This window comes from Falco biarmicus, chromosome W (assembly GCF_023638135.1).
Source record: "Falco biarmicus isolate bFalBia1 chromosome W, bFalBia1.pri, whole genome shotgun sequence".
NCBI classification, from domain to species: Eukaryota; Metazoa; Chordata; class Aves; order Falconiformes; family Falconidae; genus Falco; species Falco biarmicus.
In genome coordinates, this window is record NC_079310.1 from 22,332,093 (window position 1) to 22,355,138 (window position 23,046).

The 23,046-nt window shown below is 35.5% G+C and overlaps 1 protein-coding gene across 1 annotated transcript in view; it reads right to left on the reverse strand.

The window, feature by feature from the left end:
• LOC130142024 (poly(A) RNA polymerase GLD2-like) overlaps positions 1 to 22,239 on the reverse strand; it is a gene marked incomplete at its 5' end in the record, with an annotated part of 44,661 nt that extends 22,422 nt beyond the window's left edge. Inside the window, 10 exon segments of the mRNA XM_056323426.1 lie at positions 2,971 to 3,103; positions 5,918 to 5,994; positions 9,383 to 9,452; positions 16,552 to 16,618; positions 17,349 to 17,440; positions 17,555 to 17,669; positions 18,293 to 18,533; positions 20,640 to 20,762; positions 21,144 to 21,158; positions 22,073 to 22,239. Coding sequence (XP_056179401.1) covers positions 2,971 to 3,103; positions 5,918 to 5,994; positions 9,383 to 9,452; positions 16,552 to 16,618; positions 17,349 to 17,440; positions 17,555 to 17,669; positions 18,293 to 18,533; positions 20,640 to 20,762; positions 21,144 to 21,158; positions 22,073 to 22,239 — 1,100 coding nt within the window.
• Positions 22,240 to 23,046: the final 807 nt, after the last annotated feature.

Genomic DNA, 23,046 nt, shown 5'->3' on the forward strand with positions numbered 1-23,046 from the left:
ACTAAGAATCAAAACAGCATAATTCTCAGAACATGCTTGGGATATCTTCAAAGAGTATACTATATTAACTAGCAGGACTACTAAGAATATGATCACAGCTGCTTTAATAATAGCTTTATTTTGTTTGTGGGTGTTCAGAAATATGAAAGAGCATCTTATTTCTACAAGATCTTGGATATTTTCCAAATATCTGCCATAATGAAAGAAAAGGCAACAAAATCTGAGCAACATGAGCAATCAAGGTATTTCATCTGGGTCTGCGTAATTACTAGGAGGATAGAGTTAAGGGGGAAAAGAAGTTACCCTTTACCACTAGCATTTGCCATGCAAATTTTCCTTTTTCTACTGTACAAGATAGTTGGACCTGTTACCTGCAGGAAAGTTCACGCACAAGATGCTGATGCATCTACAAAATAAACTCAAGACACACTAACCTTAGATTCAAAGGCTTCCATACAAGTATGAGAATATGGAAATGGATTAATAAAGGGAAAAAAATGCCTAGTGAAGACAGGGACACCGTTTACTGCTAAAGAAAGCTCCCTCTGCCCAGTAACATCAACAAAAGCCCTATTAGAAAATTCTGTGACTAGGACACAAGCTGCTTTCAGTAAAAGAAAAAAAAAAAAGTTAAAATCTTTATGAATAAAACATCAGAACCTAAACAGCTAGTGCTAGATACATGTCCAGTGACACATTTCAGCCTTTTTTAGCAGAAAAGACTGATGAAGCACTGATAATAGCTCCTCTTTGGCCTGCAGACTGTTGATCCTTCCCAGGCAGCTGACTGACCACAGTTTTACATGAAAGGAATTATTTGAACTCCCCCCCCCCCTTTCCCAGACAGCTGTGGCAGCTGCCACAGATGACTACAAATGCCCTCATGCTTGCAAGGTTGTTAACACTGTAGCAAGCCTACACATTTATACTTGTAACTCCTACTCTCTTCCCTTTTGTGTGTTACTTTTATGTACAGCTCAGTAATTGGCTATTCATGACTGCACACAGCACCCAAAACAAGTCTCTAGAGTTACCACAATGCACAGAAATTTATTTTCCAAATCCATTTTCAAAGCGAAAAGGCCCTTTCCCATTAAAAAAAAAAAAAGTAACACTATCAAATGCTTATCAAGTCACTGTTGAGATGGTCACTCATTACTAGACCACATAAAGATTCTTTTTCTCCTCTCCTGCATGTGCTTCACCTTTACATAGCATCCAGTTGCTCCCAACATTTTCAATCTTATAACTAATAAAAATAAAAAGTCCAAATTGATTAAAGTTGCTTGTCACTTCACCTCCTCCAAATCAACAATTTTTGTTTGCTTGGGATTTTTTTTTTTTGTTAAGGATCAATACTGAAGTACTCAGTCACCTACAATATGCTTTCAGAGCTGTGACAACAGACCTGGACGCATTTTCCTTGCTTTCCACATAAAAAAAATCCATAGAATTTCACCATAGTAGGTGTAGAAAAGACAACACAGTCATTGGATAGACTAGCTTATGTCCTACTATCCTTGTGATTGGTACATTAATAATGAGCACACATCACAAGTGTCAAAATTCAGAAGTAAACCAGCCAACTAGATCCCAAACAGACAAAACACCCACCCTCCTAGGTCTTCTACTACAGATACTGTTCTAGCTGGTGGCTGGCTTTCAGCTGAGTCAATTATCATAAAGGCTTTCCACCCTAGTACAGGGTGGGTGCAGTGCAATCTTGAAACTAATAAATACTTGCTGTAGAGCAGGCAGCCAACTATCGACATTCCAGGCCAAAGAAGCTGTCAGAGAAACTAAACATTAATCTTTCTATTAGATTAAAAAAAAAATTAAAACCTACACAAACTGACAAAGGGAAAAAGTCTAAAGTGAGAGCATACACAACTTGTCCACAGATATAAACATAAAGTGTTAAGAACCAGCTGTCATTAACATGAACAATGAACACATTACAAAAAAATAAAACAAAGATGTAGAATGAATACAAGCAGCAAGATACACAAGTCTATATATGAACTGACAGGAATTAAGAAAATACTTCTACAGGCATGTCACTCCACAAGATATACAAGGGGTTCCTTGCCTTCCTTTCTGAAGCCACTTATCCCCTAATAAACAATCAAGATATTCATATTGAGCTAAATGATTCCTTAAGTCTTAAGCAAAAATTGAAAACTACCAAAAAAAAAAAAAAAGAATCAAACATGGATTTCTTTTAATAATAATAAAAATAAAAATAGGGAGATAAGCTCATTTCAATCTATTCTTCAAGAACATTTCTTGACTGTATGGCTTTCTTGAATTCTCAACAAGGATCCTTAGTTTCTCGGGTGAAGTCATCCAGCTCCATACAGATGTTCAATGTTTCAATATATTAAAGTCACAATAAAAGTTGACTGCCAGTGGCAGTCAAATATCCCAACTTCTAATAGCGACTGATGTTGAAGACCTTACAGAATGGAGTAATCATTGGAAACATCTAACCACATGGTAGTGCATTCTTGCACACACGTCCCCAATGTTCAGTCCTTCACTCAGAGCACAGATAAGCAACCCCACATCATTTGTTGTCCCTTTGAATTTTCTTGGAAGCTCCCAAATAAATATAACAATTTCAGTGGTTTGGGGTTTTTTGGTTGGGTTATTATTTATTTTAGGTATTTCCCTTTGTTAAAAGGCAAAATTTTGTTAACTAGAGCTTGAGGTTTTTTTATAGTTACATTGTGTCCTGCAGGTACAGAGATTTATTTTTTACTTTTAAAGCTGGTAACTACCTCCAAAGAGAATAAGTCCACTTGTTAAATAAAAAAGCAGCCCTAATAAAATGGAGTAAAACCACTTAAATGTCAGATTTTTTTTTGTGCGTGCAAGATAACTCCTGCCAGTGTTTAATTTTCATTAAAGAGGAAAACTACACAAATAAGAACTTAAAAAGGGATGGTTTCAACAAGAAAAAAAAAATACTTACTCTGTAAATAGTGCAAAACCATCAGCACAAGACTATAGCTGCTTAAAGTACCACGACTGGCATCATTTATGTCATGATAACTTGCCCACTTCTTAACCACCAGTACTAATGGACGAACTCTATTCTCAACTGCAAATAAAATAAATGCTTCTCAAAAAAAAGCACATTTAACTAGGCAGCAATCAATCAATATTTGTTCCTACTTGATCAGCATAATACAAAAGGTAACCTCAGAACATGGGAGTAAATATTTTATAGAATTTACTTAATTATTCTACAACGACTATTCATCTTATAAAAATCAGAAAAATATATTTGCATTTGAAAACAGTCTGAATAGTAAGATCCACAGATACATCACAAGGTATGCCAGGTAACTTACAGATAAGACAAAACTGGATGTGCCAATCAATGAAGCAGCGTCACATTCTACTTTAAGTTCTCTCCAGTTCACTGAACTAATTGCCTAAATGAACTTGCTGCCAGGACAAACCAAGTCTAAGTTTTTCTTATTTAGATTATATAAACTTTGAGGGCAAGGAAAAAAATTCTTCTGGTTGGAGGACACAGAGCTCATGCTTACATTTTCTTCAGGATCCATGAAAGCAGTAATCCCTGCACCAAAATATTAAATTTGCCTTGCCCTCAATAGCTTTTTTTTTGGTAATGAGATCTGTTAGATACAATAACACATTAAATCAAGATGTGCTTTTCATGAGTAAAGACATAAATAGTCATATTCCAGCTATGACCTTCTGAATTTCTGGGGAATATAGATAGCCTTCTAATGAAGGCTGTAATGTGTTATAGGGAGATGTCACTCACCACTACCTCCTAGGGACCTTACAGCATTATTTATTATTTGCAGATACATGGAAACAGATCATGAGCTCTGTCAGCTGCCTTACAATGCCTCATATGTTTTGGAATATCTTTTCTAACTTGACATCACTGGACAAAGTTTTGCATTCCACACATCAGGACAGGAATACATCCAGAGGTAATTACTTCATCCAGGACAAGAAACATTCTGCAATAGCACCAGTTGCTGCATTCTCCATTGTTCTGAAAATCCTACCAAGCATGAGATTTTCCTCACAACCTATTCGCAGCAGCTCAGCACACATGCCCCTGAAAGTAGTACTCTTCTTGGAATGAATGTCCTAGATCTGGAAGACCTCTGCAAAACAAAACTCTTTACCACCAGTCACCTCATCCCCTACGTTATACACCAGTGGTTGAACTAAGAGATATGACTACTACTACACTAACTGTGAGATGCAGAAGAATTACTGTACAGACATCATATGAACATGCATTAAGTGAAATAGGATTTTTTCCATGACAGAAATACAAATAGGCTCAAATTCCAAACTGGACACTTTTCTTCTATTGTGCCACCAAAAAAAAATATCTTTTTAGTTGACCTCATTCCAAGATAAGGTTTTCTGTTTGCTAGTACCCATAATTAGTATATAACAAAGTGTGCAACACGGCCAGTAAACTTTTCCTGACACTCTTTCATCAGTCAACAAGCTACCTCCTCAAGAAGATGCTCAGCAATATTATTTGCTCAAAACTAAAAGGTTCAGCTTCCACTAACTGAAATATCCCAACCATCAATTGCTAATTTAATTGCAGACATGCCTCCTTAGTTGACCAACTGATAACACAACAGCATCAACTTTAGTTGATAGCTCTGCTTAACCTACCTACATTTTCCCCTTCTGGGGGCATTCTGCTTCGCTTTGCCATATCATCTTTGAAATTTTTTTTTTAATTTTTTTTTTTTTTACAGTACCTATGCACCAACATAGAAGGGCTAAATTCAAAAAGACAGAAGAACATCCACAGAAATATTTATGAATATTTTTTATCATGCTCACTAAGATAAGCAGTCCCTTGTTTGCCTAAGCATCTAATTTGTTCTAATGGAACAGAGATACCTCTCATGTGGAAGATGTATGGGCAATTTAATTTTTTGCTCCTGTGCAGGGTGAAGCCCTTCAGCCACATAAAATTTAAGTGAGCAGGATAATACTTTTAATGCTATCCACCCTGGTTGATGATGACTTCTAGAAGTATGTCAAGAGACTGTCTGATAAAAGTTTCCATTTGCTTTTCATTTGCCTGATGTCACCTGAGAGATTTTGTTGTCCAAAGACAAGATGACAGACTATGCTTGATGTAGCTTGCCTATTTAGGAAGGTCTCACACATTGAGGAGATAAGTTTTTTCAATCACAAGTCTCCCTTAGTTACCAACTCACTCCTTGGTGGTGAAGGAGTGGTACCACTTACAGGTGGTAAACTAAGCAGCACAGATGGCCTAGAAGTAGCAGCCTGAGGTCCACTCCTTATGTATTTATCTGCCAAATGACATCGTGATGCTAAGTAAGAAGAGCTTAGCACAGCATTAAGAGTGCTGTTCTTATTACTTCCCCTTTATAACTCTAAGTTTCAGGAAAAGATAGTGAAACAGATTCCTGAGGAGACACAAACCAGTTTTATTTTATGGTTAATATAAGAACTGAAGCAGTGTTATGGATTTTCCAAGGAAAGACTCAGTAACAGCACACAGCCACAGCTAGCTATTGGTCACACATCCCTATCAGTGGCTGTAACGAAATAAAATAAACTGGAGATTATACAAGATAATCATTAGTATAATTATCTGTAGAAGACTGAAGCAACCCTTGTAGTAGATATGTGGACCTTAATATGAAGGATCTTTGTTATCTTCTGAATATTACAATATTCAATTAAAAACTTAGCAGATATATTAGTTTTCTACATATATTTATAGAGGACAACAAGAAGTTATCTTGAAGCTAACGCAGTTAACTAGGTAATTATATATATTAACCTAATCAATTTTAATAGTCTATAAATACCAAACAACAAGTTTAAAAAGCAGAGTTTATAGAATATACTAAAAACTTACTGTATGCATAGGTTCTCAGAAGGAATGTATTTCTTATTCCTATGACATTGTTTACATTCAAGTCAAACTCCACACAGCTGTTGATGAGAAAAACACCTGAGCATCAGATATTAAATTTCAGAATATCTATTACCTAGAGGTAGAGAAATAATTTTTTAAATAATACTCTATAAATTTTCTTCAGTTTTGATGCTGTGATTTCTACTGATTTTGTTTATAGTACTTTAATTGTTTATAGACTTGAATTCCATTATCATCAAAACGTAGTTCTTGTTTTACATAGAAGATACATGAAAATCCAAATCTAGGCCTAAGGACATCAAATAATTTTTGGATTTTTAACAAATCTTTCTCCCAACTAGACAATACACAATTTACTATGGACAACTTTCGATGCCAGGAACGATTCTGAGGTATTAGTTTAGCTAGTCACGCCAATGAACTGAGAAGAATAACTGGAAGAGGTCAAAAGGTAAGAATCTCTTTTCTGCAATGATGGGCAGAGATAAATCAGAAAGCATTTTTAAGTGAAAACCATTTATATAGTAAGTGGCACGTGTGAAAAGACTTCTGAATTGTTTCAGAGCATGCAATTTTTAACAATTGTTTCATACCGTTAACAGCAAATAAGGTCAAGGCAAACAAGCACTACCTGCTTTATTTATATCCCCCAAATTGAACTTCATACTGCATATAGAGCTTAACTGCTCACAGTACTCAAGAAACAATATTAATAGTCAGTAAGCCATAGAAACATTTTAACTCACAACAAGAAGAGCCTATTATTGACAAAGTAGTAGCTATTTGCGACGAGCGAGGGGAAGCAAGCGGCCGACTCAATATGAGTGATAAAGCAAGCTTCGATTTATTACGGCGCGATTATGTCTTATATACAGTTCCAGTTAATTATGCCTACTAGTCATCTGCTGATTGGCTAAGCTCTAAAGGGTTACATTTTCATATGTCCTCCTACTTGCGGTTTCTGCGGATAGCTAGCTACATATTTTTTTTTCCTCTCTTGTCTACGCGGATTCCTCAAAGTTATTTACAACATTAGGCACAAGGTCAGTGTTTTTCTCAGCTTCCTTATCAGCATGCCTCAGCATAGCTGCAAGGCCTGCTTCAGCTAACTTACGCTAACTTTGTTTCACAAAGATCTTTAAGGGAGTCATGGCCATGATCACACAGCCATTCTGCAACAGCCATTACCATTTTATATGTCCAAGTCACATTCACATAGTTTGCCTGAACACTCCTTTGGATTCTCTTGAACCGTTATAAGGGGAACATAGGCCTAGAATTTATTAAACATTAACAAAAACTTTAAGGTGAAAAAGGAGAACACAAACTGAATGCTTTCTCCTTTCACCAAATCAAAATAAGTAGTAAATAGCAATTTTCAAGTATATATGGACCACTGACAACATTAAAATCCAGACACAGAGATAGCACCCATTGAATTCTACCACCTTCTCTCAACAGCCAGGCATCAAGAGAATTGGCTTTCACAGGAAACTTGTCACATTTAGTTTCTGGTTTTGGCCAAAACAAGCTTAGTCCCATGGGTACAGAATACCCAAACCATTTTTCAAGACCTCTGTGAAAAAAAATGAATGGAGTGTGCATGTATGTGTGTATATATATATATATATATAAAAACATATATGAGCCTAGGAAAGACAGAGGCCAATAAGGATTGGGAAGAAACAGATACTTTAAATAAAAAGTCAGAACACAGATGGAGATAACAGGGTACATAAGAGAAAGATAACTGGAAAAGGAAAAAAACAACCCAAACAAGAAGCCCCTAACCCAAAGTCATGTCATTTTCCCTCTCCTCCCCTCTTCCAAAAAAACAATATAGAAAACCAGATGGTGAACAGCACTTTTTTCCTCTAAAAAATGCAATAGGCAGCTTCTAATCCAAGATTACACTTTAATTTAGTAGGAAATAAAGAATTCTTTAAATCCTGAAAGGTATACAAATATCACGATTTTTTTTTTTGCAAGTGACTGTAGTATAAGACTATAAATGCCTCCAAAGACATCCTCTGACATAATCACTACCATACCTAAAGTTTCTTTTTAAAGTTTATTTTCTGATGTTAAATTGGAAGAAAAAAAAATTTGCTATAGCTCCATGATTTATTCAAGATTTTTACCAGGAATTATCATTTAACTTCTCTATGAAGACTATCATTGTTACATGTAGCTAAGCCACATAACCCAAATTTTAGCTTGAGAAGTTTAATGCTTTCAGAAAGCATGGGAGAAACGACCATCTGTACTGTTAGAGAAGAAAGTTATTAGATAAAAATTATTCACATATTTAAAAGATAGGCAAGTATACAGAAATAAATATGGGATTAAGGTGTAAATTAAAAAAAACTACATAGCAAAACCCTATCAAGCATTATATAATCTGAGATGCAAGAGCAGCTTAAATGGATTATATTTATTAGTTCAAATTGTGAACATGACAGAATCAGTTTTATCACAGTAGGGTTTCTGCTGTGATAAAAGCATATAATGAATTTAGAAGTATGTGGGCAGGATAAAATAGATACAAGAAAGTTGTTCAAAAGTCCTATTTACAAAGAACAGTCAAACCATGTTATTACATGAAGGTGATGCATTTTGTAAGAATTGTGTAAGCCCATAAATATAGGAAGATTTGAACGTTACTCAGTTCTAACTAGTTTGAGTGCTTTACACATTTTTTCCTCTATATCAAATATTCATCACACAAGAAATACATTGTTCAGTCCTAGTACATGCCTCTGGATTATTTATTTTCGTGTCTTCATAATGAAGATACAATGAATACAGTAACATACAACACATCCACTTCTCTCCAGTTACTTTCCCCTTCTAAAAAAAAAAAAAGGGGGGGGGCTACAGAATTAGCACCTAACACTGTTAGTAGTACATGTAATACTACACTGTTAAACACAGAATATCTTCCTGGAAGGCAGCAGAATACACTCTGCTAAAATGAACAAAAAATTTTAATCAAGAAAACAATGTCATCACAATAAACTAAAGTTTGTTTCAGTGTTGTTTGTATAGTGTAAGAGCTGTGAATTAGTAGCTTAAGCATCTCAATAGTTAAGATGCTTGCACAGAAAGCAAAATTATCTTTCACAACGATTTTCTTCCTACCACTGTTTGCCTGTCATGAACCATCTGTCAACTAGAATCCATTATGTACATATCACCCACAGAAATACGATTTACTACTATTAATTCACGTCACAGAAGCTAAACAGCATCTCAACCACAAGAGATATTTCAGGCCATCAGGGAAGTAAGCTGACCACCACTGCATGCTAGCTGTACAAATTTGCAATCCAACTACAGTACAACACAAAGCACAACTTCAGTGGGACTACTCATATGGATAGTACATACATAGATGCTTTCCTGTGTCAGAGTTTAAAAAACTATGTCGAACAAAATACTTGCCTGACTTTATCCCTGAACTTCACTATTGGCACTTTTGCTCGAATCAGCTGAGGTCGTTCAATGTAGCTTGCTGAAAGGGAGAAAAATATGCAATCAAGTTTTTTTAAGATCAGCATCTTACATGAGAGATCCTTAAGTAGAGTCAAGCTGACTGATCTATAGTAAATAGTAGCTTATTAAATTTAGCAAAAATATTCTCAGAAGGGCTGTGCTAAAGTAGCCTTTAGCAACTGCAGCAAAAATCCAATCTAGAAAAGAGTGGGGAAAAACAGAAAAGCACTAAATATTAGAAACACACATTAGTGGAAGATTTTTTTGTGTGTGTGAAATATATTCAAGAAATTTGAACATAAGGAATGCAGTTCTACAATGCTTTCACTGAGCAGTACTTGTAACGGAAGCCCTGAATAATTAAGGTGCAAAAATAAGGGAGCAAAAACAGACCCATCCAGGATGGCCAGATACTTAAGCCCAGCACCACATTGTAGCAAGGGGCATGTGATTAGCTGCATATTTGTTAGTCACATCTAGGCTGCTTGCAGTTGAAGTTCATATTTTTTAATCAGTAAAACGTATAACATAAGCATAATCAGTGCGTAGTGATAATACAGTTAAGACTTCAAGAACTGTTTCTTTGACTAAAGTACATATCAAGAAAGACATTTCCTATCAAATTACTACTGAAGACAGGACACCACTTTCCAAAAACAGGATAAGTTTTATTTGCCTTTTGCTTTAAGGCCAATAGGGCATGCAATAAATACACAATCACAGGACTGCACCTCAGATTACTATCCACAAAGTATAGATACACAGGCTCAATGTCAGGCCATCTAAACCCAAACACACTAAGATCTGCCAGACTCATACAGTGCCACCAAATGCATCTTCACACTCTAGCTCCCCAAAACTACTGCATCAGTCTTATTAATTGCAATTCCCCCATTCTTCACAATATCTCAGGCTACATATAGTAGTTGCCCATAATCTTGAGCAAGGAACGCACCCAAGAAAGTAATGGAAAAGACAAAGAAAAGCAGAGTGCATAGGTTACAGTATATGTATTTGGGCAAAAAGCACAGCTTTAGTAATTTCTTATATTGCAAACTACAGGATCACTTGAATTTGACTATATCTAACACTACATGTTTTCCCCTTATTTCCATAAATTAATCTCAAGTTAACATAAGTATGACAAAACTAGGATTAGTGCAGATTAAAAATAACTTTGAACATATAACTGATCTTTTTTTTTTTTTGGGGGGGGGGGGGGGGGGGGGGGGACCCGAGATCTTTCTATCAGTTTGGATAGCAACCTCAATTAAACAGTGTCAGCTCTACTACATTTGGATGATAACTTCAGTTCTGTTAAAATCCCACTGTGCAATATTCAATTTAAGAAATTTTACTTTTTTTTTGTTGAGACTTTTTGAAAGTGTTTTATGGATATGCACATTTGGACAGATTTGACTTGAGGTAATTCTTTACTAGGATCATACAATGCATTCAAATCCAAAGGAACACAGAGACTGGTATAAAAAAAACCCCAAAACACCAAATGTATTTATTTACTAATTTTAAAGGAAGAATCTTACAAAACTCCAACCCACATTCACTGAACATACAATCTAGTACAACTTACACAAGCATCTCCTCTTTCTAGCTGCACCTGCAAACACATCCAAGTACCCCTCTTCCAACATTCCAGAACATTCTGAATGTGAAGCTATAAAGCATGTAGAGCACTCTGCTTTCTTTCCTTTCACTACCAAATTTAAGACAAAGATGCCCAACACACAATCTATGGGAGGCAACTGTGGATATCTATCTACATGCCATAGCAATTCAACTTTTCTCACTATGACAGTTTCTGAAGGCCTCTTGAGAAATTAACTGACCTCATTCTAGTAACTATCCACTTCCAAATACATCCTTGCCTGCAAGTGCATCCCAACACTTGATGGGTACCTGTGCCAAATTGGGGGGGGGGGGGGAAGCCACAAAGAAAACCCACCAAAAACCAACCAACCAAAAAAAAAAAATCTAGTCCAACATAGTCCCAAATCTGTTTCCTAAGGGTGAAAGAGAACAAAGAGGATGTTAGAAGGTAGCGACTTGCTGCTGGTATCACTCTTTCTTGGCTCACCACTGATGACACTGTTAGCAGAATCTCTATTGTACACAAACATCAGATCATCATATATACCAGGGAAGAAACAGTCACAAACACAGGATGTGAAATCCTGAAATACATACAGGTTGAATAAATGCCTTAGTAAACTGACTGAAAACTCTCTTGACTCTGATGCTATAACCAGAGGGGCCACACCAAAGAACATGTAAAGAATTCCACGTAGACACACCAACTGTGGAGCAGCTATGATAGTCACAGATACCACTTCAACTGTAGTGAAAAAGAATATAATCATTTCAAAGACTACTAAACACCATTTAACGAATAACCCATTCATGCAGAATTTCAGATTAAACAGCTTAAATCTCTCTTTTCTTTTGCAGAATAAAAAATTAAGCAATTAAAAAAAATATTAATCCCAAACTTAGTATATGTCAAAAAGATCTTTGGCATCCTGCACATGTAGCCTGGTCTCATCAATAGGGTTATACTATAGAAAGAAAAATTGGGTGACACAGAAGTCCGAATCCAAAGTTGTAAAGAATCTAGGAGGGTACAACCCAGCACAGGATGAATTAATTGTTGACATTTGGAATTCACTCTCTTTTCTTGCGAAGCAAGATCTTTTTGCAAAACCATGTCTGTGACTAAACAGAAGTGTTTTCTTCCACTCATGTTAAAGAATATTTTATAAATTGAATGAGGACTATATATACAAGCCTTAGAGAACTACATATGTTTTATTCTGTGTCTTATTAAAGGTATGTAGTATATAATAAGTTGTCAGTAAGCAACAACTAACTAACATATATTGCTCACATCATATGATAAACGTAATCACGTACCAAGAGTATCTACTCTAAACCAGTCTGAATAGGAGCAGTATGAATTAGGTTGTTGGGTTTTCTTTTTTTAAATTTTATCTGACTACATTTTCAGCTGAGAGGAATATTTGCATGTGAATATTTTAGGTAAAGACGACATTCTGAATACTTATGCGATGCCATTCTAAACTCATTAAGTTTTATCGTCACCATGATTAAAGCAAACAGGAGTATAGTTAATAAATTAACTTTTGCATCTATGGCAGGAAGTTGAGAGATAACTGTATAGTTGTAAAGAATTCCCCAGGGAGGCATGTCAAGCTTGAGAAACAGTATTTCCAGGTCACTTTATTACAGCCCTCCAACTGTTTTAACTCATTTACAATGTTACCATGAGCGAGACAGAGGGAAGAAAAAAGGTTGAAGAGGATCTTAACCCTAGCCACATAGAAATACACAGAGAACAAAAGGTCCTTTTTTAAACAGAATGTTTTTCTTTCCATGCAATGTTTGGAAGAGATATAGATGTATGTCCATACCACCATGCAGTATTTTATATTCTCACCTACCTGTGAAGTCCTTCAAGGTCATTCATTTCAGTTCAAGTTCCCTTGCTTGTCCGAGCTGTTGCACATTCCCCTAGACAACTGTTATGCAGATTCTATTCAAATCTCCTAGTCTCAACACTACAGCACCTCTTTGTATAACTAAGAGAAAATAAGCTTTTTGTTATTTATTCAAAGAGTAAACACCAGTCAACTTACTACTGCTAAGTTGTTGTTCAAATTGTTCAATGTTGTTCAAATGAATCCTGCCTAGACTGGATGAATCTAAAGAGAGTGATCAGTTTCAGGTTTACTCTCAGTATTGAACTCTGTTCAATATGTTATTAACAGTTATCACCCCAAATTCACATTTCTAAAAGATGTTGACTTAAGCATACAGTTCTGTGGGTGTTAGCCAGTATTGTACAAAAAATAGATATGTGCAAGTATCTGAACAAATACATGGAAACTACATGTACTCTGCTAGTCTTTGATACAGAAGACTTATTACTACTATTCTTATATCTCTCTACTCTAGGAGAAACACAATACATTTAAGATTAACAGAACCCATAAAGACAGTGAATAAATATCAGAAGTTTTTTTTCCTATTTTAACTCTGTGACTAGACTATTAAAAAAGAATGCATCTTAATTTCAGTCAGTATTCTACACGTAGAATGGCAACACAGAAAAGCTTCTGTCTATAAGACTTTAAATCTGATGGGCTCAAATTCCTTGCTCGCACTTGTTACCTTTTGCAAGCCTGAAACAGAAATAAACTGGAGTTTAGATAAAGTTTGAATCCACTTCCCAGACCTCCCAGAACAAAACAGTTATCTAACAAATCACTGTATAGAGAGGATAAGAGAGATGGCACTTAAAGTTCTGAAGTTGATTTACCTTAAAAAGACAAGACTTTTCTTCAGAATGCTTTCCAATTTATCACTCAATCATGGAATTAAGGCAAAATAAACAGAGAATCACACTCTTCTTATAGCCCTTATTTTGGAATGTATAGGAAAACCAGAGTGCATAAACAAAGAGGAAGATGTTAGGAAAGGCACAGCTAGAAAAGAAACTTCTCCCAGTTTCCTAAACTGCAGTGGTCTGGGAAAAGGCTAGAAAAGCTCTAAAACATTACCTATGCTACAAGTCTCCTTATAAAAAAAAAGTTTGTTTGGTTTTTTTTTTTAGCCCTTTAACTCTTTCACAAAACCAGCCCAAGAACTTTTAAATAACATCTTTCTTGTTTCTCATACATCTTGGCACATGTATTTAGTTAGCTTTCATGTCCAGCCCAAACTATGTTTATTTCTGTTCTCATGTGAAGCAAGGAACATGTTTAATGACAGCTCACACACTTGTTGAGAACATGCTGCAGTCTTTCCTCCACAGCAGAAAGAACAAACTACTTCACTAGTACAATTACTGGACAGCACAAAACCTAAAAATCATCATCAGAAGCAGTTTCATACCTTTTAGGTTGTTAAAAAGCACATGCAATAAAATACAGAATACTGTTTGAATGAAATGAATTCTCAAAGCAGCTTGGTACAGACAAATCTTACACTTGCTTGTACACAGCAGCAGCATACATGCACTCACGATAATCCTTTAAAGGCTGCAAATCTAGAATTCTGGTTCAAGTTGAAGTAATGTCTCAAAAGTATTACATTTTTTGTATGCTTTCTCTTTAAATATATCTAATTGTAGATACCACATTTTCTGATTAAGTAGCAGCTAACTTCTGAAGACATTAGAAGGTAGGAAATCTCTTAAACAAGAAATTGCATTTCTATTTAAAAAAAAACCTTAACAGCCAATTTGGAGCTGAACGAACAGATATTTCTGAGCACGTAAGCCTGACTCCACAAATCCACAGGAGTGCCAACAGGATACCACTGAAGCATACTGCTAAGATCATCTTCCCAGAAGCAGAGAAAAAGCATATGAATCTATTAGCTTCTGAAATCTAGCTTAGGGAACACCCCCACTCCCCTCCCCCCCCCCCAAAAAAAAAACAACAACCCAACAGCCCACAAGCTAATTTGAAATTTTGGATGACAGCAACTGTATTTGCCTAAATAAGCTTTAACATACAAATTTTCAGTGAACTAAATCCAAATGGAAAGACCCATATGGAAAATCTTTTTCATTTTCAATCAAAGGAATGTTTTCAAACAACTGTTGTCTATCAATTTTATCCACAGAACATCCATACACAGATACAAGGATAGATGGCTAAGTACAGGAATTCATACCCATAGCGATATTAAAATTACAAAGAGATTATCTAAGGTCTACATACCACAACCAAAATAGTCTGACAGGAGCAGTAATAGCAGCAGCATTTTGTCCTGTCTCACCTTCCACAGAGCATTTTGATTTAGCTGACCAAAGGCACTTGCAAGATAACAAAGAATTTGGAAAGCATCAGAAATGAGCAATGGCACAAACAAAAACCTTCAGGGATCACTCCCACATGACCATCATGTCTTTCCGTTACTGGCAAACGGACTTGATTTTGTCAAACTGTCACAGAACACAACCTCTTGAAAAAAACAAAACAGAAGAGGATGAGAATTTATTTAGATGCTCCCTTTTTGGTCCCTGAAAATACAATTATTTTATCACTGTGCTTCTCAGCACTAGAATGACTTGCATCCTAGACATATTCAGACTAAGTTCTGGACCACTTATGCAAACATCAATATTTAATGACTTATTGCTATTGTATATCAAATGCCTTTTCTGAGATGGATATATCAAGTCTTGAGTGAGTTGCTGAAATCTGGGTATGCACACCTGCCAGTGAAGACATTTTGAAGTTTGCATTAAAATTTATGGTTGTTCCTTTTACCATTGCAGGATTGTTCAGAACAGCAATATAAGGAGTAACATCAAAGAATATATCACAAGTCCGAGAACTAGGGGGACACAGTCATTGATATTAATAAGTGATGGGATCTTTTATAAAACAAAGGATGGCACAAAAATCTCTCTTATGTAAGAGGCTTTCACTTTTAAGTCAAGAACTGCCCCAGTGAATTCTCTATCTGAAAGGAGCCTAAACAACTTATAAAGAACTATGAATTGACCTGTTTCTCCTATGCGTGCTAGTACTGTCAACATTTAATATTTTCTTCACTAGGCACCTAACTTAACGACTTCACTGGCATCAAGTCATCGTCCCTGTCCTGTCTCATGTGTCCGCCCCTGCCCCCCCTCACCACCCCCCCCCCCCAAAAAAAAAAAAAAAAAGTTTTACAGTGTATTGTGAGTAACATCTTATTTTACAAAACCTTAGAATATTGTCCCCAGGAAGGCACTTCAATCTAAAAGACTGTGAAATCTGTTAGTGAAACCTTACTAAACAGAAATCCACTCCCTCTCACAATTGTGATCCAGTATTCAAAAATCATTTTAGATGCTACCTGTTCTTGAAGTCCACTAGTTTGGAAGGCAACCCTTACATTTTTTTTCTAATTATTATACATCAGCACCAAGATAAGTAACGTTACTAAATATTTATAGCTTTTCTCCAAACAATACTGTGATTAGAAGCTAAACAACATGCAATTACATAAGTTTCTTACAACTGTACATCAAAACTTCTTCCAGAGTTGCCAATAATCTTACCACCTCACTATAGCCAGGAACTTACAAAGTTTAGTAGTGAACAGTTTTTGGATTAAGAGGAGTATATGCCTTGCTTCAGTCTTCTGATTTACCTGAAATATGATATTAACAAAAAAATTGATATCACCGATTTAAGTGTTCCTTGTTCTTATATAATAGACATGCTTTACTTTTCAAATAAAAAAAAATTCACAATAAGATATGTACATTAGTATGAACACATTCCTTGGTCTACAGATACATTTAGCATAGCAAAAGCCTGACAGAACAATTAATCTTCAACATGCAAACTAACTGACATTTACAAATCACATAACTTGAGGGAAAGCTAGCCCTACTTATACAAAAATGTAATTCCTTTTCAGTGTTTCAATTCTTTCAAAATTATGCTCTAGATTCTTTGTTATCTCTTTTCTCTCAACTTAAATTCTAATAAACATTTTCTCTCACAAAAAAAATACTTAAAATATTTTGCATATCAAATTCCTCCTTATGTCTGCTCACTAAATTTAGTGGCTATGAATCTAAAGAAATAAAAAAATTGTACTTGTTAAAAATTGTTCCTGCATCTAAAATGTTCTTTAAACAATTTTCTTTATGATCTTAGGCAACTTACCTCTCCATTTTGCTGTTCTTTGTTCACCTGTTAAATTCACATTTGCAACATTATTGGACCCACAGTTCATAAGTATTAAGTGAAAAAATATGTTACTAAATCAAAATTATTTGAACGTTTGTTTCTCATTTTAAAATCTAGCCTTATAAAAATACATACATTTTAAAAATATATTTTGGTTTTATATTTTTTTTAAGATTACTTACTGGTTTTTCTTTAACAACCAAGCACAAGTCACCATCACTGCTACGAGTGCCAAACCCATTCAGTGAGGACCCAACCAAAAAGAGTCTGCTCTCTGTAACAGAAGAATCATGGAATAAAACTGGTGTGACATCACAGTTTAAGAGGAAGGAAGAACTGTGAACTTCAACATTCAAGCTGATATTAAGCAATCAAAATCAAAACATACGTGGAAAAATAAGCCGAATTTCTCTCTGGAGTTCTGTTCTGCAAAGTTCTTTTCTGTTCAAGTCACAGGTCTGTTGCTGACATGCTTGAAACAACTCCAAAACCTGCCAACTTAGCTAGACATACACATTCAAAAAGTAAAGAAAAAGGGAATTGAACAATCTTTCCTGACAGAGATGCAATTACATCAAACATAGAAGACTGCATTAAAGAAAAAAAAAATATTCACGCAATCTATTCCACTGTAGAGTTTTACCACACTTAAATTCATATTGAACACCTTCCTGGAAGAAATTTCTGCAAAGTTTTTAAATTTAAATTTGTTCAATCTGTTATAAATGTCTATCCACAGAAAATTATTGCCCCATCAGTATCTGCAGCCTTTCATGGAACAAGCAACAAAAGACCAGATATATCTTCTGCTGACAGACACATAGATTTCCTGACATTAGCATGAAAAGCTAACACCACCCCTATCCCCACACACACACCCTCCACCCCTACCCCCCCCGCCACCCCACCCCCCATCAAAACGCTCCAAACCCAAACACACGAGAAGACTATATAAGACCACAGTGGCAGCCACATTTATTAATATTCCTTCTAACGACAGCTCAGCAATAGAGACCCCATGACACTATCAAAGAACCTTGCAGAAAACGTTGTGGTCTCCCACAGCACCATTGGACCCTGCCTACTCAGAAGGCAGACGTAAAGCACAGGCATAGAAGGATATTACCTTATCTTTTGCCACAGGGAGCATGGTTTCTGGAAATGAAGTATCTTGCAACAGAGGGACACATCCAGTTAAATCTGGTATGTAATGCACATGGAACAGTGGAGACCGAATTGAATCTGGGAAGGAATACTGATGTTGTTCTGGTAAATGTACTGCTTGGTTAACTACAGTTGTTTCATGACGAAGTGAATGAAACCGCTGTCGTTTGACATCATATGGAACACTTTGTTCACTTGGTCTCCTAAGAAAAAAAAAAAAAAAAAATCACGTGACTTTCACTAAAAGCAAGTATTCTACAGGACAAAAAAAAAAAGACATGCCCATCCTAGGCATTAGGTGAAACAAACCTGGAATGGGAAAGAGAACAAACAAAAAGAGCATAGATACCCTTGAAGTGAATTGATACAACTGCTTTACAAGAGTATCTACATCAACCAATTGAAACCTAAGTGGGAAGTTCAGTTAAATAGGACAGTTAAGAAAGATGAATGCTGGTATTTTTTTTTAAAGATACATACAGACTATGCAAGCGTACTTTTCTTTAAGATCAGCAGAAGTGCAGTGAGAAAATTTTGTGAGTTCTGAATACCCAGTGATGAATAAGTTCAATAGTGGGGAGGGGAGAAAAAAGCAGCTTACCACAATAGCCATTCAAAATGTAGCATTAGTCTGTGTAGGGTTAGATTTAGGTTGTACAGACAGTGAAATGTGTAACCTGGGCAAAAAAAGAACCACTATTCATTTGACAAATCAAACTAATTTTGATTTAATTAGAAAAATTAAGCTACACAGGCCATAAAACTAATGTCTCCTCATTAAGTCATTTTTCACAGGAATTCAAATATATTTGAAGAGATATAGTGATCTTACAGACAGTCCCTTGGCATCTGAACTCTTCATTAAGAAAAATTTGTACTGAAAGCTGATCAGTAATCGAATACTGTGGTCTATCCACAGTAAAGAATAAAAGAGAACATTCATATTTTGTTTATACATCAAGTATTGCATACAAGCTAACCAGTAGGGGGGTATTCACACATTTTTTTAATTAAAAAAATCATTAAATCAGGTGTTCATATGTATCCATGAATGAACTATTAATAAAACTAGTTATTTCTTGTAGTCAGGAAATCTGGCACAGCTTTTGGGGACCTGGACAGATAGTATTATTATACAAACACAAGTTTATCTTGAGACCTCAAGTCACCATTTCAGTTTTCAAGTCAGAGAGAAGTTCTGATAACATCACTCACCCACAGCCTTAAAAGAGCTCATAATGTAATGTTAAATCAAAACATGATGTTGTTTCAGCTTATTTTGACTGAAAAACACTTACATAGGCACATCTTCAGCAAAAATAAGAAGAGTTGACTCAAGATCTAAGGATTAACTAGTTGACTGCAAATCTCTTAATACAACATAGCTTTCCATAAACCAGACTGGTCAAGAGGAAAACATGCATACAGGATGAAACCAGGAACTTCTTTAGTTCACGTGACTTATATACTCAACTATAGCTTAACACAATATAGTTAACTGTACTTATTTTCTCATCTGTTACATCTGGAAGAGAAATAGCATACAGGAAAGTTTTGAAGACAGATCACATAATGCTTCATTCCCTACCAGTTCATTCACAGATCTATTAAAAAACTGTGCAAACATACATCAACTTCTGAACTGATAAGTAATTTTTTTTCCTAGATTGTGTGGTTTTAGTTTCTCTTACCAATCTGAAATTCCTCATTCTGTTGCAACTAAGGTAACAAAGAAAACTATGTAAATTCAAGTAAGTTTAGTTTTTTGAAAAGTAGAAAAATTACATTTCCATAAAATTCCTCTTAAAAAAAGAACTTATGTATGCTTGAATTTAGCACTTCGTATTTGAAAAATAAAACATCATATGATTAAGAAAATCAGGAGAAACATCTAGCATGTCATCAGAAAAACATCACAATTCCCATAAAACACTGAAGGGGCAGTCTTAGCTTAACAAATTGACATGAAGAGAACACTCACTTTATTGACACAAACCCTCTTATAGTCAAGCACACACAGACTATGATCTATTACAGTATTAAAATAAAAATATGCAAGTAACAGCTCTGTAAGGCCACAGCTGTTGGAAAATAAAAACTACACATTAAGTCATTTATGAGTACTAAAATTCTCAAAAGCAGATACATGAAAGCTTTAAAGATCCATGACACTGCCTGTTTCATCAAAAATGTTTTATTCAGTATTTTTGCAATTTCTAACAAAATTCAAGCTGCACAAGAAATCTACGTTAGACAAACTTCATCACAGGTACATTACAACCAGAACTAGTCACACACAAAGAACTTACTTTCTTCCTCGGAATGACACGGGGGCTGCAGAAATACATACTGGAATGCCATTTCCATAAGTCAGTGGCTGCAGCGTAACATCTGGAATAATTGCACGGTTCCCACTCAGAGCCCTGGAAAGACTACAAACCATAATTGTTATTCATATAACAACTAAGATGCTTTCTTGGAGTTGGTGGTTTTTTTCTTAAGTAAATATTAAACTCAGTAAGATCTCCCATTTTTTCCTTAAAAGCAATACATCTGTCCTTTCTATTCAAAATGAAGAGATGTTTTAGTATATATTGTATTTTTAACAAGAAAAAAAATGGTCATTCTTTAGAGCACACACATAAGAAGAGGTTAACAAAAAAATATTAACTTAAGGCAGCATTAAATTTAAGAGCCTAGAGAACACCATCATGTCTTCAGACCTAACCTCAAGAATAAAGTTTCTTCCCCTTCTCATCTCCTCCCTGGTTTCCCAAGTAAACAAATACAACTGAAGATCCTTAAAACTGAACCGTGGATTATTAACACTAACCACTGCAATGGCATTACATGCATTATGCACAACGCAGGAGAGAATTAATGTGGCGTACGAGACACGGACTTTGCAAGGGTTGTGAAGCAAAGACATTTATTGTTAGTTAGTTATGGCTTTTATAAGTTCATACTCTGTATGTGCGCTGGTAAAAGCTTTATTATTGGTCAAACTATTGTCCACATGCCCAGCCGCTGTTCACTATAGGTTACTCTCTGCTGTTCATGCTGTTTCCTTATCTTCTAGAGGTGAGATCACATTCCTCCTTTGTTTCTGTCTCATCCAGGTTTCTTCTCATACTCCCTCAAAGTTATTTACCTCTTTGCTGCAGGATCACAGCTGCACATTGTCAATGTCAAAACCTGCTCTCTCAGTTCCCTACAAATTAAGACTTGCAGCGTAGCTTATGAAGGCACGGACTCAGGTTGTGGTGCAACCAGAGACACTTCATTGTGCAGAGAAGCTCATATTTATATCTCTGAGCCAGGATACAAATTCCAGCTGTAGGTACCACCAGGCTCAGGGCGGAAACTGTTCATGCAGTTACATAGCTATATGTGGTTATAAACATGCAAACACCTTTCAGCTAGATAACCAGGTTTATCTTTCTTACTTTCCTTCACAATATCCAGTTGTTCTCTTATCTCCTGCCAGATCAGACATTCTCCATCCTCCTCCCCCACATTGCAGGTCACCAACAGAAGTGATACAGCTCTGTTTTTATAAAACACCTTCCTATTTGTTTTAAAAGTTTAACGCAGTCTAATGTTAAACACAGTGGGGAAAAAACATACTCTATAAACAGAAATATTTCTTTCAAGAGACAGTTATCTGTTGTTTTCAACCCAATCCCCACTATCGAGTCTTACTGTACTTACGTTGCATTCTGAAATCTGAACATCTGAAAACTGAACATCAATAATTTGCTGGTGAGAAAGAAGAGTAGGTGGTATATTTAGAGGAAGCTTATTGAAGAAATTACTTCGCTGCTGATGTTTTGGAGGGAAGGGTGGACAACCCAAGTTGGAAGAATTTGGGAACACGCTCCTTTCTACTTGAAGTGAACATGTAACCTTTTACCTGTATTTTAAAAAATAACACAAAATTAGGCAACAATAAACACTACTAACCTTTTAAAATTCTGGTTTAAAACCTGAAATAATCTAGAATATATTTACACAGATTGCTTAAAAGAATTGTGACTATGGGCTAGTTTTATCTCCTTTCAGTAGGAGACACTAAACAGAAGTACTATATTTTCTAATTTTCACAATTGCTACTTGATTTACTTATTCTTAAAAGTAAGTTTCGATTTTGTCCCATCCATTTTAAGTTGAATTTTATGAAAGCTACATGAAATAAAACATAAGAGTTTTCATCTCAAGGAAAAGTAATGTATTTTAGTAGAATATGTTTCCATTTCAAATGTTCCATGATGTTCACAATATAAGGGAAGGAACAATTGACTTCGTAAGAACATGAAGATGCAGCTGATCAAAAACTACAATCGAAATTAGAGGTTTTTTTCATAACATAAGCAAAGCAGCAGACAAATGGTGACAGCAATTGGAAAGTAATCTACTCATGCTTTAAGAATATCATATGTGTGGTGTTATTTTATGTGTGTGCTTACAGAATGGAGTCTGTGATAGTAAATCTGCATTTTTCTATTTTAAATTGGTTCCTGTGCAACTGACTGCTGTCTGATCTTGTATTATATGCAGTACACATTAGCAGAAAGGGTGAATGAAAATCTTTAACCTATTGTAGGGGCAAACTGTGTTGCATCCATTTTACAAATCATCAGTATTTCACCTTAAGCTCAACTTATATGTCAGAAACAATAAAAATTCAGATTTTACATGGCAAGACCGCATTAGAAG